The following is a 15,337-nucleotide window of genomic DNA, read 5'->3' as shown; positions in this document are numbered from 1 at the left end:
CCACTCTAATCAATAGAAAAGGATAGCTTGAAACCAGCAATCAAAGTCTCACTTTCAGCTGGACCTGCTTCTACTTGTGCTAAAATTACACTATGTCCGGTAAATTGCTATTTGAATATGCAGAAGCAGTGTTTTCCTCAATAGGTAAACACTTCCAACAACAACATTAATTCATCCTATTTGCTTATTAAAAATAAGCATAAAACTTCAGCTTTTCAAGGCCAAAACCACAAACTCTTAAATAGTTCCAGCTAAATTAATGAGGTTTTTCTATACTAATTTCTAAAAGTGTGGTTCTAAATCCTAGGAAAAGCTAGGACAGATAATTAAAATAGAGAAAGGCAATAGATAATTTGGCAAAAGGCTGAATTAAAGGTCTAATTCCATCCTAAGCTTCCAAATTAAAATGTTTTTATAACCATAATAGCATCTACATGAAGTTAATCCAATTGTGAACATAATAAAATTTATTATTAGATTATTTCCTGTGCAAAATTGGTATCAGAACCATTATGGTCAGACCTGTGATGAGACTTGGTCTTAGTTGATCCCAAGTTTACATTAAAAAGTGACCCTGGAATGGAGTCAACTCTTGGCTCTTCCTTGCAAGTTGGTGTTTCCTTAAATGTTTCTCTTAAGTTTTCCCCCCAAAGGACAAAGAACGTTCTGAGATGGTAATCAGGCCACGTAATTACAGGTTTGAAACCAAGCAGGTTCCATGTAGTGTCACGTTTCATTTCACAGATCTGATTATGTTTTCAAATGACTCAACCTTGGTCTAATATATATGCTTAGATAAAGGGATAAAACCATTTTTATTAAGAAAATAGTTGTTAAGTGAAGTTATAGATATGAAAGTATGGACCATTATTGGGAATTTCTATGAAGGAGTTGAAAATATGTGTAATGCTTCAGTAATTCCATTTTCATAATACATCAGCACCTTGTAGTCGCAGCCTCTAAGCCAAGCTATTGAAAAGTAGGAACTTGAGAATGTTTATAAATGAAAGTCATTAAGTTTCCTAAGCAAAACACTATTCAGATTCTGTTTGAATGCCTAATTTTGGGTGCATAAGCAAAACCCAGGCTAATCTTACTAGGACATGCCATAAGAAACAGTTCCCCAAATGTCTCTGTGAATGCCAGCTTTGCTCAAATGTACAAGACCACGTCTTAGATTCATTTTCAACAAATATAGTTTATTTATAAGTATCCAAAATAAGATGGCTTAGATTTTTTCTTCCTCTTAGCAACTTGCTTTACCCATCAGTTGTTTTTCTTTCTAAGCTTGGGTTTATGCAACAAACATAGTCTCTCAGTGACTATTATCAGCTGGCACCTCTTCAGAAAGAGCAGCCAAAGTTCTTAGGTTGAACAATGCATCCCATAAAATTACTCCAAAAGCCCAATCCCGGCATCTAATAGGAACATTTCTTGAATAAGAATATGACAATTAGGGGAATCTTTCCCTTCACTGCTGTTTAGTCTAGGTTATATCGAGGAGATGAGAAGATAGCACACTTTAGGAATGCCTAAGAAATAGTAAGCTATGAAGAATTAAATTGTCATCATGTTCCATCTGACTGGAAAAAAAATAATAAATAAGAGCAATTTAGGATCATCTGCAGGGTTCGACAGTCTTGTCAAATTTTGCATCAATGGACCATGAACCAAAACGTGATCTCAGATTCAGAGCATATATGCTCTTCCCTGCTAAAATCAAAGAAAGTCTGGGATGTTATGATGTATATAATTAAATAGTTAAGGTAGGAAAGGAGGAAGGGAAGGAGGAAAGTCAAAGTGGAAAAAAACAGAGAGGACAAAGAAAAAAGTATTTTCTGATGTATAAATTCGGGGAAAAAAGTTAAATTCATCTGCTTCATACTATCAGAAAAGTAAAACACCCTCCCCCATCACTCTCTCTCTCTTCTCTTTCAGCAGCAGAAATAAACAAAGCAAATGTATGACAAAAATTCCATAATCTACTAAATGCACCTTCCTTAAAATACATTCTGTCTACTTCCCTGGGATAACGTTTGTTCTACTTCAATCATATAGCTCACTTCGAACATTCTTCTTCTATCTCTAAGCAGCCACAAACTCGTTCTGGAATTAGGTAAGGAATGATGTTTTCCTTCAGTAAAAAGCCATTTGCTCACCTTTGAAGAAAGTGGGCAAGGGATTCTCTAGGGTTCCATCCAGGATTCCAGGATTCTGTGCTAGAACTTGCAAATCAAAGCCTCACATAGTAACTTTTCCTTCCATCTGTCTCTCCCTCCCTCCATCCTGCTAAAAGAAACTTACTGAGTTCCCCCTAGATGACCGGTCCTGTGATGGAAGCTGAGGATAGAACGTGAACAAAAAGGAAAAAAAAAAAAAAAAATCCCCATCTTAAAGACACTTCCATCCCCAGAGGCTTAAAAAATATTTACATAATTATAAAAATAAATATGTAATTGAAAACTTCAATGGAGGACACGAAGGGAAATTACAGGCTGCTATAGAATCCTGTAATAGAAGGATTTGATTCAAAGTTTTAACATGTCCTGAGAAAAACAAAACAAAACATGCATCTTGGTTTTAGGGGTAAAAAGAGTATTTTGTCCATTGACCACAGCCAATAAAATACTTAAACAAAATCTCATATTATGTTATTCGTGCTCAAATAAAATTTCTTGGGCCTTTGTTTGCTTTTAAAACTTTTTCTCTTGCTATAAAAAATGACTTCAAACATGAATAGCAAAGGATATTTATTACTAGTGGCTTAGGATGCTAATTTAAGATAAGCTAGAGGGTTTTAAGAGGAATGGAAATAAAATATCCAAATTAGAGCAACAGCCCTGGATCAGAAGTCAGAGGGTTTTTGTCCCCGTCGAACACATCTGAGCTGTGCTACCTTGGCCAAGTTATACAGTGTCTCTGAACCTCAGTTTCCTCATCTCTAAAGCAAATGCCATATCTACCTTCAGTATCCTTCTGAGGGGCTTATGAGTTGAGGTACACAAAAGTGCTTTGTGCTCACCAGGCTAGAAAGTCGAGTATAAAATTGCTTACTAATCACTAAGCAAAAGCTATTGCCAATATTATCAGAGTCAACTACTTAGCGTGTCACACTTAGTACCCTGAAAAGAATACCAGCAAATGCTTTCTGCGATAAATAACCATATGTGGGCTTCCCTGGTGGCGCAGTGGTTGAGAGTCTGCCTGCTGATGCGGAGGACACGGGTTCGTGCCCCGGTCCGGGAAGATCCCACATGTCGCAGAGTTGCTGGGCCCGTGAGCCATGGCCGTTGAGCCTGCGCGTCCGGAGCCTGTGCTCCGCAATGGGAGAGGCCACAACAGTGAGAGGCCCGTGTACTGCAAAAAAAAAAAATAACCATATGTGCACTTGCAATCCAAATGTTGCTGAGAGAAGAAAGTGGCATTGTTTGGAAACACATGGTGGCTGGATTCTTTCTTTTCTTTCTCCCCCTCTTCAAAGCATATACAAGGACAGTGGAGTGAACATGAAAATGAGAAAAGTTCGACTTGAAAGAAAATGCCATTTTCATCGGAGGAGTGAGGTAGTAATGCTTCTTTGAGTTCCTCTCTTTAGCAGGCACCCGTATTTTCACTTTTGAAGCCTTTATATGTGGTACTGATTCCATGAAGAGTATTGCTCAAGACATACAGGCTCCATGGCCACCTGCCTTGCTTGATTAATGGGGCTGTTCTGAGAAATCATGGCCTGAAGGAGACATTTTTAACCAGTTCTGTCAGAAGGACTCACTCTGTTTACCTTCCCCGATTTCAGTGCAGGTTCTCCCAAGAGGCTCGTGAGATTTTATAAACAGCCATCATTTGTAAAATATTCCAGAAGACTCACCTCTGAAATAAGCCCATCACACTAAATAACTTTCAATTATTGACGCGTTACCATCTCAACGAAGGGGCAGTCATTTTTACATAAAAATAGAGCATTAGAAAATAAAACAGGATTTTTTTTTAACACCGTCAAGGAATGGGTTATTGATGACCAAGTTTTAACATATTTTTAGAGAGAATTCCCTATTTATTCAATCTGATCTATTTTGTCCTTCAGGTTTTCTTCACTTAAAAAAGGAACGACATATAAAACATGAAACTCCTCAACTGTATTAATGCGAACATATTTTTTATTGAAGAATGAATGCATTTATGCTAAAGAGTCGTTTACATTTGTTGTGAAGCAGCAAGCATATCTCCAAGAGGTGCATTCCCCTCAATGTGACTCCATGCTTATTCTACATGCCTTAACACTGGACCCACACTCGGGGGCACACGTACACACACACAAACGCAGACATGGACACACGGATACACAGACCAAAACGCCGACACCACTGCTCTCTGGATTCAATAAACTCTCATTTAAGGCTTCTGTAAGGTGTCCTAGTGCCCCTAAAATTATTACCAGGATTCAAAACAGACTTTCAGAAAGGAGCAGTACCTGGAAAACTAGTCATCTGCTCTCGGCCTTAAATGCATGGATTTTAGCCAATCCTTTCAATGTCATTCAATAGTGACTCTTTGCGTTTATGATATTTAAAGATCCATCAAACTGAGAAAACTCAGGCTCTCTTAGTGAGAATTTCTCATTAGAAATACCGAACAAACTGGCAACTCTGACCCTAAGAGATCAATCCAATTGGAAGATAAGAAGGTCAGATTTCCCTTTAGAATGGACAGAGGTTCTCTAGATAAGTCTGGTTTATATCATTTGTTTCCTACTCGAGCGTAGTGTTGAGTGATGGGTCAAAGATTCCTTAGTGATACCAACTCAGATTTGAAGCTTGCCATGAAAGGTTCATCAGAAAGGACCATCAACTAAATAAGTTACCATAAATCGGGGTTGAAGAAAGGACAGCCTACAAGGAGCTTGTTCAGTCGCTGATAACTCATTCCCTTTTTCCAACCTATCTGTGGTGGTGGTGGTGGTTTGAAACTCCCACTTTGTTTGATTGTTTCTTTCACCTGCTTGGTTATTTTCTTCCCTTTTGGTGTCCTGCAGTGTAGGGTGAGGCTGCATCTCTGTGGGGATGGTGGCGCGGGCTGGAAGGGCGGAGAGGGAGGATGGGGCAGGCGGAGGAAGGGGGCTATTAGTAGTTGCAAGTGTTCTAAGAAGATAGATGAAGTGAATACAATAAGAGGGTACTACTTGATATACTTATGTAATAAAAGCACTACCTTTAACTGTGAATTAACTGCCAACTATCAGGTTGTTAGCTGTAAAGCTCAATAACGGCTGTGCTGATTTGCTTACTGAGGCGAGAATCTGAAGCCAGCCAGGGGAGAGGAGCTCTCAGGATCAGCCTGAGGTGTTCCTTTAGTCCAGAGGCCTCCTCGCCAGCAACAGCACTGACCACCTCCCCACACAACTAGGGATCCTATAGGGGCATCTAACATTCTTGTTGGGTTTCGTAAGGCAAGTTGGGATGGTCCATCACATAAACAGCTGCAGTGGATTTGCCTGAGAGCGCTGAAAATCGGCATGGAGAGCTCCTAGAGGGAGGCATTGGAAAATGAGAAGAAAAAAAAAAGAAGAAGACCAGAGTCTAGAACTTTCCTCCCCAGCCACACTCCCACCTTCCTCATAGTCACAGCAGCAGCAGATTTCAATGTAATTACTTTAATAATACATTTCTTTAGATTTAGAATTGCTCTTCTGAATTTTAAAAGCTTGGTCAGCCAATAATTTGGCAGTCTTTTCATCCCAAATTTGAATCATTGCTTATCCATCGCTTGTCTTGAACGCCTTGACCAATGCTGCCTTTGCTGAAGCATCCTCAGTTCACTCAGCCGTCATCGGATTCCAATTCCTGGGACACCTCTTCCGAGGAGCTGTTCCTGTGGATCCGGCCGTCGCTCTTCATACTGTGGAAAGTCTTCTTGAAGGCCTCCATCATGGCGTGGGCCAGCTTCTTGGCCTCCAGCTTGCTCTCGCACTCGACAGCGTGGCAGTCCATCTGGTAGGACAGGTCGTCATTAATCTCCCTGTAAACCCAGGCGAAGATGTCAGGGCTCACGTTGTGGTCGGCGGTGCAGTAGGCAATGCGGGCCACCTGGAAGGTATCCATGTGCACCGTGGCCTCCCCTTTGTGGTCGAGGTGATGGAGCCACACTTGGAACGGTCGGATTTCCAGGAGGGCATTGGCTGGAAAGACGTCTTCTCGGGCTAGCGTGTGCTTTTTCCAGAGCTCGATGACCGGCTTTTCTGTGCAGCCTGACAAAAACTGCATGCCTGTGGTGGGGACCTTACCCAGATAGGTCACCTGCAGAAGTAAGAGAGGAAGAAAAAGGAAGAGGTCAGCAGTATTCTCTTCGTTCTGCTTGTTCACTGATGTTCTCAAACGGTCATGGCGTCACCCTGGAAGGACGGAGAGACAGCTTTCTTGCTCCCTAAAAGAATAACTGTCATCTGAATTTATATTTTTTCTCCCTAACAAGTTGACCCCTTGGCAAAGGTACTGAAATTTAAAAATAGGGTTAAACTTAAAAAATTAGAGTTTTAGAGACCTACTCTCCCTCCCTCAGCCCCCTTTTAAACTCAAATTAGAATGAATGATTATGATCTTTTCCAAATTTGGCATTTCTTTGACACCATAAATCCACTTGAAGTTTATTTTCAACCAAACACACGCAGAATTTAATGATAAGAAGGAGTCAAAAGGATGTTGCATCTGAAAAACAAAATCTTTATTACACTTATCTCCTACTCTGGTTCTCTTTCCAAATCACTAAATGTCTGATTTCACTTAAGCTACTTGCTTCTAGCAAATGCCAAGGACACAAAAACTGTTCTATTTCAATTATGGCCTAAAACATGACTGTTTTCTCACCAAGATAAAGTTTAAGCAATTTTTGAACTGATGGGCATCTGGCTAGAGTGATAAAAAATGAAAGATCTACAGATAGGTTAAGATTAGAACCCTGGTTTATCAAATAGCTAGACGGGCAACACTAAAACAAAGAAAAATAATTCCAGGTGATTCAGATAGTGTCCTTTAAAAAATCGGTTTATGATATACCAAGAAAAGATGTTCATTCTCTCATTTTTGTTTTTTTTCACTCATCAACATGGATAGACCCTCTACCCCTGGGCACCTGCATTATGGAAACACATAAAACTGAAGAAATCATTTAAGAAATAACACAAAATAGTATGTAATTTGGCTCAAAATTAGAGGCACGGGTGTAAGTGCTATGAATTTTAGGAAAAAAAGACCAGAAAAAGGTCCAGAGAAATGGTGAGAACTGAGCAAGGACATTTAGCCACAATGATTCCAAATCAATGTTTCTGTTTAATGGGACAATAAAGTCCACAGACAAAAAGTTCAGGGCACAGACGTTAAGTCCTGTTGCATCTTTTTGTGTTTTGGTTAGCTCTTATACAAGAGTTCATTGGCTAATCCCTTTAAAAAGATGACTCTTAGTAAAGAGGCACAAGTGCTGCCCACTCTAGAAATATTTACTAGGAATCTATTATGTACAATGGCAATGTGCCAGGTGGGCATGGGGGAGAGGGAGGACGGGGAAGAAAGTAGCTGAATATGTGTTCAGAGCACCGTCTTTGAGGCAGGTGAAGATGAGAACAAATCCCAGCTCATCAGTTCACCGGGTGGGTGGTCCTGGACAAACCACCAGCCCTTTGCACATGCACAGGTACAACTATGATGCGAGGCAGCCCATGAAAAGGAGAGGCAAAGGGTACCACCAAGTACCCTGAGCATTTAGCAGAGCCAGTGATGGCACCCACCATGCTCTGGGAGGGGAGTCATTGGATTTCAAAGCAACAGAGCTTCAAAACCTAGATAAGAGCCCAGCAAATCAGATGGTGAGCAGGAAGAAGGAGGAGGAAGGCAGGGGCTGCAGCGGGGAAAGGCCTCACCTGTCTGGGCACATGGGGCACTTTGGCCTGACCACACATTTGCCCTACATGTGCCCTAAGACAGCCATGAAGGAGAGACAGATGGCCCATGACCGCTGGATAAAAACAGGCTGAACTTTGAAAGCTGGCCTTGCATGCCCTCTGAGGAGTCAGGTCTTCTCTGCTCTTGATGGGATGTCACTGAGGGTCTACAGTCCAAGGGGTACCTGGATTTGATGGAGGTTGTGAACTTGGACGGCTTGACAGATGCCAGGAAGAAAGACGGATGGGGAGAGCTGCCTAGCAGCAGAATGCTCAGGCAGGAAGTTGTTGCAGTAGCACAGCCAGGAGACAGAGGTGGCCTGACTTAGGAGCAGAGGTCGCGGGAAAGGACAGTGGGGACAGATGGGAACGAGATTCAGAGGTAAAACTGACGATACTCGGCGATACACTGAAGGGGGAAAATGACTCAGACAGACACTGCAAGTGCCTATACTCCCCAAGGAGGCGACTGGTTGAATAGTTCCTTGTCACTCTGGATTGGAGTCACACACTAAAGGTGGCTTTGTTAGGAAATGCACAAGATATGGCTCTTGACTTCTGCTACTTACTGAAAATGTGCTTTCTGTATATGGTATGTATGATATCTTTATTAACTTTTAACAATTTTATTTTTTTAATTGAGGTGAAATTCACATCACATAATATTAACCATTTAAAAATGTATGCTTCAGTGGCATTTAGCAGTCAAAATGCTATACAAGTATCAGCTCTGTCTAGTTCCAAAGTATTTTCATCACCCCAGAGGAGACCCAGGCCCCATTAAGCAGTTACTCTCCACCATCCCCTCGCTCCAGCCCCTGGCAACCACCAATCTGCTTTCTGTCATTATAGATTTACTATTCTAGATAGTTCACACAATTAGAATCACAAAATATGTGACCTTTTGTGTCTGGCTTCTTTCACTTAGCATAATGTTTTCAAGGTTCATCCAAGATGTACCATGTATCAATACCTCATTCCTTTCTATGACATCTTTACTTTTGGAAGTGGAAAAGCAAATGGAGTAAACTAGTTTTAGCGTTTGACGTGAAAAGTATTCTTTCTTACTGTCCCCCCAGAAACTAGAAATAACTATGTTTATATTTGTTATATTTGATAGAAACATTCTTCAGAGGAAGGGAATCTCCTTTGATGTGCTTTAATCTCTCTCTCTCTCTCTCTCACACACACACTCTCACACAAACACAATTTTAAAAAAAAATTATACAGTGGTTTCTATCATGATATAATTAAAGGATGAGTTTTAAAAACTTTATTGTAAGTTGTTGACGGTTCCCTCCAGTGGAAAGCAGCTTAATAATAGTAAAATTTTGACAACTAAGAAAAAAATGTATTCCTCTCATAAATATTTATTACTTAAAAACTAAAGATTTTAAGGGAAATAAAGTTTTGTTTTGGAAGTGTGCTTGAGAGAAGAATGGAGCAGAGATTATAACTCAAAGAGTTTAATACGACAACAATGAAAGCTATTTAATAATATGTAGACACTTATATAAAAAATTGTTTTAAACACTGAGGTTCAATGTATACATAGATGTAATCTCTTGGTACTAAAGTTACTAGGAAAGTAATATTTATTTACTGGCCCAGTTTCACTAGTATCACCTAAACAACACACTATGCACCAAGCATAAGGTCCCACATTGCTGTTTATATACATTTGCAGCCAAATGTAAGACACACACTGAATAGTAATAACTAATATTTGTATCACACTTTAGGTAAAAAGCACTTTGCATGCATTAGATCCATTGACAACCCTGTAGGTCAGGATGGAATATTATTATCACTAACCCGATTTTAAAGACAAGAACCTTAGATGGGGTGGTAGCACTGGGGTATTGAATTCCTAGACCACTTTGCTATTAGATGAGAGTCGTTTCCTTGTAGTTTCACTTTTCAGCCACTTATTCATTTTTCCCATCTTTGAGCTGTCAGAGAAATTTTAGCTTTGTATGAACACCCTAGAAGCAGTGGGTCCTCCCAAAGAAAGAATAGCGTTCTGTTGTTTCGTGCTTTTGTAAATGACACTCCCTTCCATGCCTGGGCATTTCTTTAAAATTTATTCTTGTTTTATAACTGCAGAAAGTAAGATTCAAAAACCTAAACTTTTCAGGTAAAACAGAACACACAAAAATAAGGTAATATATATTTATATGTTTTATATAAACATATAATATACACTTTTTGCAAATATTTATTATATGTTTATAATATGTATATTATCTGTTTTCTAAAACTCAAAAACACATATAATCTATTTACAATGAAATCAAAGAAAAAATACTTTTAATCTAAAGAACTGCAGGCTTCTGGCATCTTTCCAAAAGTTTTCTGTGAAAGGAGAGACATAAACAAGTTCTACCAGCACTAATCCTGAATATTCCATTAGCTTCATCTTGCAAAGTATTCCTAAACCTGCATATGGAGACAGGCTAAGAGCAGATTATGTGATGATGCCTCTCAACTTTGATATTGACAAGGGCCAACGTTCACACCAACTGTTTGCTGGAGCACCACAACTTATGTCTGCTCTCAACTGGGATTTGCAGTGGAGGCCACAGAGGCTGTAGTGGACAGACATGCCCTTCCTCCAAGCACAGAATTAGCAAACATGCATCTGAAATGCCAGAGAACCGCTGATTCTCCGGTGATGGCAGCTCCAGTCCTGATGCTTGAAAATACCAGCCTCTCGGCAAGGCTCTTAGGTGAGTCTTCTCTGATAAAAATGCGCTAACCCTGTCCAAACCTTCCTAAACAGTCCGGGTAATGAACTGCTCTCTGGTTCCTGTAAGGTGTGGCCAACACAAAACATGAGTCAGAGGGTCTAACTTATACCACTGGGTGAACCTTAGGAAGTCAATGAAATTTTGTTTTGTTACCTGTGGGGAGTTGACAACTTTGTCTGAAATCCCATGAGATTACATAAATACAAAAAATAATGTTAACAAGGGTACTTCTTTTTTTTTTTTAACATCTTTATTGGGGTATAATTGCTTTACAAGGATGTGTTAGTTTCTGCTTTATAACAAAGTGAATCAGTTATACATATACATAGGTTCCCATATCTCTTCCCTCTTGCGTCTCCCTCCCTCCCACCCTCCCTATCCCACCCCTCTAGGTGGTCACACAGCACCGAGCTGATCTCCCTGTGCTATGCGGCTGCTTCCCACTAGCTATGTATTTTACGTTTGGTAGTGTATATATGTCCATGCCACTCTCTCACTTTGTCACAGCTTACCTTTCCCCCTCCCCATATCCTCAAGTCCATTCTCTAGTAGGTCTGTGTCTTTATTCCTGTCTTACCCCTAGGTTCTTCATGACATTTTTTTTTCTTAAATTCCATATATATGTAATTATATTTTCTTAAATTCCATATATATGTAATTAAATTCCATATATATGTAATATATATATTAGCATACGGTACTTGTCTTTCTCTTTCTGACTTACTTCACTCTGTATGACAGACTCTGGGTCCATCCACCTCACTACAAATAACTCAATTTCGTTTCTTTTTATGGCTGAGTAATATTCCATTGTATATATGTGCCACATCTTCTCTATCCATTCATCCAGTGATGGACACTTAGGTTGCTTCCATGTCCTGGCTATTGTAAATAGAGCTGCAATGAACATTTTGGTATATGACTCTTTTTGAATTATGGTTTTCTCAGGGTATATGCCCAGTAGTGGGATTGCTGGGTCGTATGGTAGTTCTGTTTGTAGTTTTTTAAGGAACCTCCATACTGTTCTCCATAGTGGCTGTATCAATTTACATTCCCACCAAGAGTGCAAGAGTGTTCCCTTGTCTCCACACCCTCTCCAGCATTTATTGTTTCTAGACTTTTTGATGATGGCCATTCTGACTGGTGTGAGATGATATCTCATTGTAGTTTTGATTTGCATTTCTCTAATGATTAATGATGTACAGGAAAAGAATTATCTGAATAGAGTTTCCCTAGAAATGGAATAAAAAAGAAATCTCTAAGTAGAGTTTCCTTGAAAATGGAATGCAAAATGATAAAATGATGTACCAAGACACTCTCCCCTCAGAATGACCCCTTTAAATCAGCCCTGCTATCATCCTTACTGGCCCGAGTTCCAGAATCCTGATTTTGTGCACTTTCCCCTAATAAGTCAATTATTTACTACCTGCCTGCAGATATCCTAATGATCCCATTACGTTCTCCAGTGTCTGGCATTCACCCACATTGCTGACTATAAGTCACTGGAAAAAAAAAAAACTATTCAGGCTTTAAAAAAGTGAATTTCTCTTTAATTTTTTATATATAATTTAATAGAAATGTGCCTTATGGCTCTGCTTTTCAAGGGAGACAGAGTAAAAACTTTAAAAAAAATTATCTCAAAATACGAAAGATTCAGTTATGCTGTGCATGCAGCCATGCCCTCTGTGGTTATTGGACCACAGAATACATGTGTCTCAATAAATAGAAACCCTTGAAATACAGGGCTTTATCCATGTATCCCTTTATGTCAACACTCTTGCAGGGATTTACTCTAACTGTATAGAGATCCCTTCTTGCCAGTCTTTCTCATGTGGGAGACTTGCTTTCACACCCTCTGTAGGCACATCCTCCTTATGAGAACACAGGACTCAGTGTGCAAGGCTGCCTCGGGGCTCCCACCACTGATATAGCTGTGTAGCAATGCAGGGTCTGTGAATGAGAACCCTGTGATCCTGCCCGTCTATGAAAATATGAAAGAAGTGAATGTTTTCTACATGAATAAGTCCCTTCTGAGCCTCATCCTTAGGGGTTGCTATTTTCCAGAGCCGCAAAGCAGACGAGAAACACAGAGTCACGAAATTGTTCCCTACGTGTCCAAAATGGTAGACAGATTTTTTTCAAGGTGCCACCTCCCCAGGTGCTGGGAGAAAGGGACTTGGGAGACAACAAGAAGATTCTTCAGGAGGAGTAACAAGCCGTTGGAAATAAATACTGGCATCTCTTCCATGGTTGCAGAAACAGGCTTTGGGCAAGAAGCTTATGAATCATTCAGAGAGAAATAAACAAACAGAGCAAAGAAAAATAAAAAGTTTTTCCCTCTGTGTCATTCAATGCCATAAACTGATGTCCAGACACAGACGTTTGTAATGTGTGTGAATCGGCTTTGCCTAATCCCAGCTGAAGAAAGTATTCGAGGATATTCATGGCGTGTAAAAATACAGAGAGGCCACGGAGCCAAGGGGCCCACCAGAGTGTCTGCAGCATTTACAGTGTCTGATCAGGTGAGACCAGCGTCCTCAGAATTTCTCCTTCCCACGCATGAGTTTTCCAACACCCCAGCCAGCTCTCCATTCATGAATCACCATTCCCTTCTCATCTGAGGCAAAACAAACCCTGGTTGCCTGTCATGCGTCCTTGTGGCCGAGCCAACACCGTTCCTCTTGGTGGCCAGTGCATATTTCATTCTGGCCTGAAAAACCCTTGTTTAAGACCCTGACTCATCTCACCTTACACTGGACAGCCAGGTCCCTAAATGAAGATGTGAGATGGAGTGGATGATCACGTAAGAACCCAGGCACCTGGTTTCCTGGGGTCTTCCACCTTCCAGGCTGGATAAGTCCAGCTTCCCAACTTTGGAAGCCTGACTTTGGTTCAGTTTACTATGGGGTTTCTCCGGGATGACACGTCAAGAACAAAGATTCTCCAGAGGCCCTTCTTGGGATATAAAAGATCTTGTTGCTCTTTCATTGTCTGTAGGAGACTTCCTTTCCCCAGCTGACATAAAATAAGATGATATAAACACAGGATGGAGAAAACATAACTGGGAATCCCAATAGCTTTTGGGTTACAAGGCAAAAGATGAGAAAAAGAAAAGCCACTCTTACTCCTAGGCCAAATATCAGAATCAAGCTCTTCTGCTCTCACGTTAATTCCCATTTGCACATTTCCGAGAAAAGGGAAAGGACAAAATCCTGAGATTTATGATGTAGGCTTGAATCTACTCCTTCCTGGCTGGTCACAGAGGAGCAAGAATTCACTAAGCACTTTGGAGAGTGGGGATGGATCCAATACGCCAATGACCTAACAACCCACAATGCACAGACAGAAGTAATGCTAACCATGACCTTGAACTTGTATAATCTGCTTTAAGCCATGAAGACAATATTAAAGGATAAATACTGTGCACGCTGAAATCTATGAAGTTATTGTGAGAAAAAATGAAATTGATTAGCCTTGGGCTTGAAAATTAAATTTATTTACCTGTACTTTCATTTGATAAGCATTCACTAGGCACCTACTGGAAACCAGGTATATCAGTGAGTAAAACTGATAAAACTCTCTGCCCTCTTGGGGCTGACATTCCAGCTACATAGAAGATTCTTACGACTGAGTGTACAGAACTCAGCATTACGTAGGCAAGTCTGGCGTCCGGGAGGAGAACATGCATGGGCCTCTGGGAATGTTTCTGATGCATCGGAAAACTTCTCTTGGGTTCAGAAAGGTCTTTCCTCTCATATGGCATAACTGGGATGAAAAAAGTCCCCATTTAGATTCTATTCCTTGGGTCAAGCTGTATCTCATGAAGGCTTATTAGTCTTTACATTCACTGTAGTTTGGCTTCCTGAGATGCTACCATGGTAGAGGGACCAGGCAGGTCAATGTCTTTGGAAGACTGCCAAGGGAGAGGGAAAGTGAGTGAGGGCTAGGAAGTGAAGGAGGCAGGAGATTCAAGGCTGACTCTGCCTCCCAAACAAGATGCCTCCCAAACAAGATGCCACTGGTAGTCTACACTTGCCCTGGCGACCAGACAGGTGGGGTGCCTGGCCTCACTTGACACCTGTGATTTTACTCCCAGGATGCTCCAGGCACATCTAACTAATCTGCCTTCATTGAAATCTCATAGTAAAATTATAAGTTGTTTTAGGCTGCCCAGCATCTATTCTACTCTTTTTGGGTCTCCTCCTTTATTTTGGAGATCCAAAGAGCAAGTTTTCCCAGTGTTCAAACTCAAGGTACTGATAATTATATTGCAATAAATTCCTAATGATTCAAAGGTACATCATCAGCATTATGGGCTTTTAGAGCTAAATGGGGCCATTCAGACCAACCTAACACCACCCCTTTGTTGCAGAGATGATGATTCTGATACTTGCCCTGAATCACACAGCTGGTCCCTGAAAGAGCAAGGTGTGGAATGAAGGTCTCCACCACAAGGCCGAGGTTCTTTCCACTACTCCAATCTCTTCTCCAGAAGAGGATCTGGACACTTCCTTTCATTCTTGTATCATCTACTTCTCTCTGGCCATTTCCTCAAGTGTCCACGCTGAGACCAAGGTCTGGTCAGGGACACGGAAAGGTGACACGCACTCTACCAGGACTCGTTAAACATTCTAAAAGGAGGTTGGAATCGGAGTCAAAC

At 40.7% G+C, this 15,337-nt stretch overlaps 1 protein-coding gene across 4 annotated transcripts in view; it reads right to left on the bottom strand.

The window, feature by feature from the left end:
- Positions 1-4,117: 4,117 nt before the first annotated feature.
- The window catches only part of PID1 (phosphotyrosine interaction domain containing 1), a 266,673-nt gene continuing 255,453 nt past the window's right edge, over positions 4,118-15,337 (bottom strand). For 3 of the 4 annotated variants that reach the window (XM_032638062.1, XM_032638065.1, XM_032638064.1), the window contains one exon: positions 4,135-6,290. In XM_032638062.1, coding sequence (XP_032493953.1) covers positions 5,814-6,290 — 477 coding nt within the window. In that variant the 3' untranslated portion in view covers positions 4,135-5,813. Of the gene's footprint in view, positions 6,291-15,337 lie in introns of all 4 variants that reach the window. The other variant, XM_032638063.1, reaches the window with a different exon arrangement.

The sequence above is a fragment of the Phocoena sinus genome, chromosome 7 (genome assembly GCF_008692025.1).
Source record: "Phocoena sinus isolate mPhoSin1 chromosome 7, mPhoSin1.pri, whole genome shotgun sequence".
In the NCBI taxonomy this organism is placed as follows: domain Eukaryota; kingdom Metazoa; phylum Chordata; class Mammalia; order Artiodactyla; family Phocoenidae; genus Phocoena; species Phocoena sinus.
This window is presented reverse-complemented; position numbering and strand designations above follow the sequence as displayed.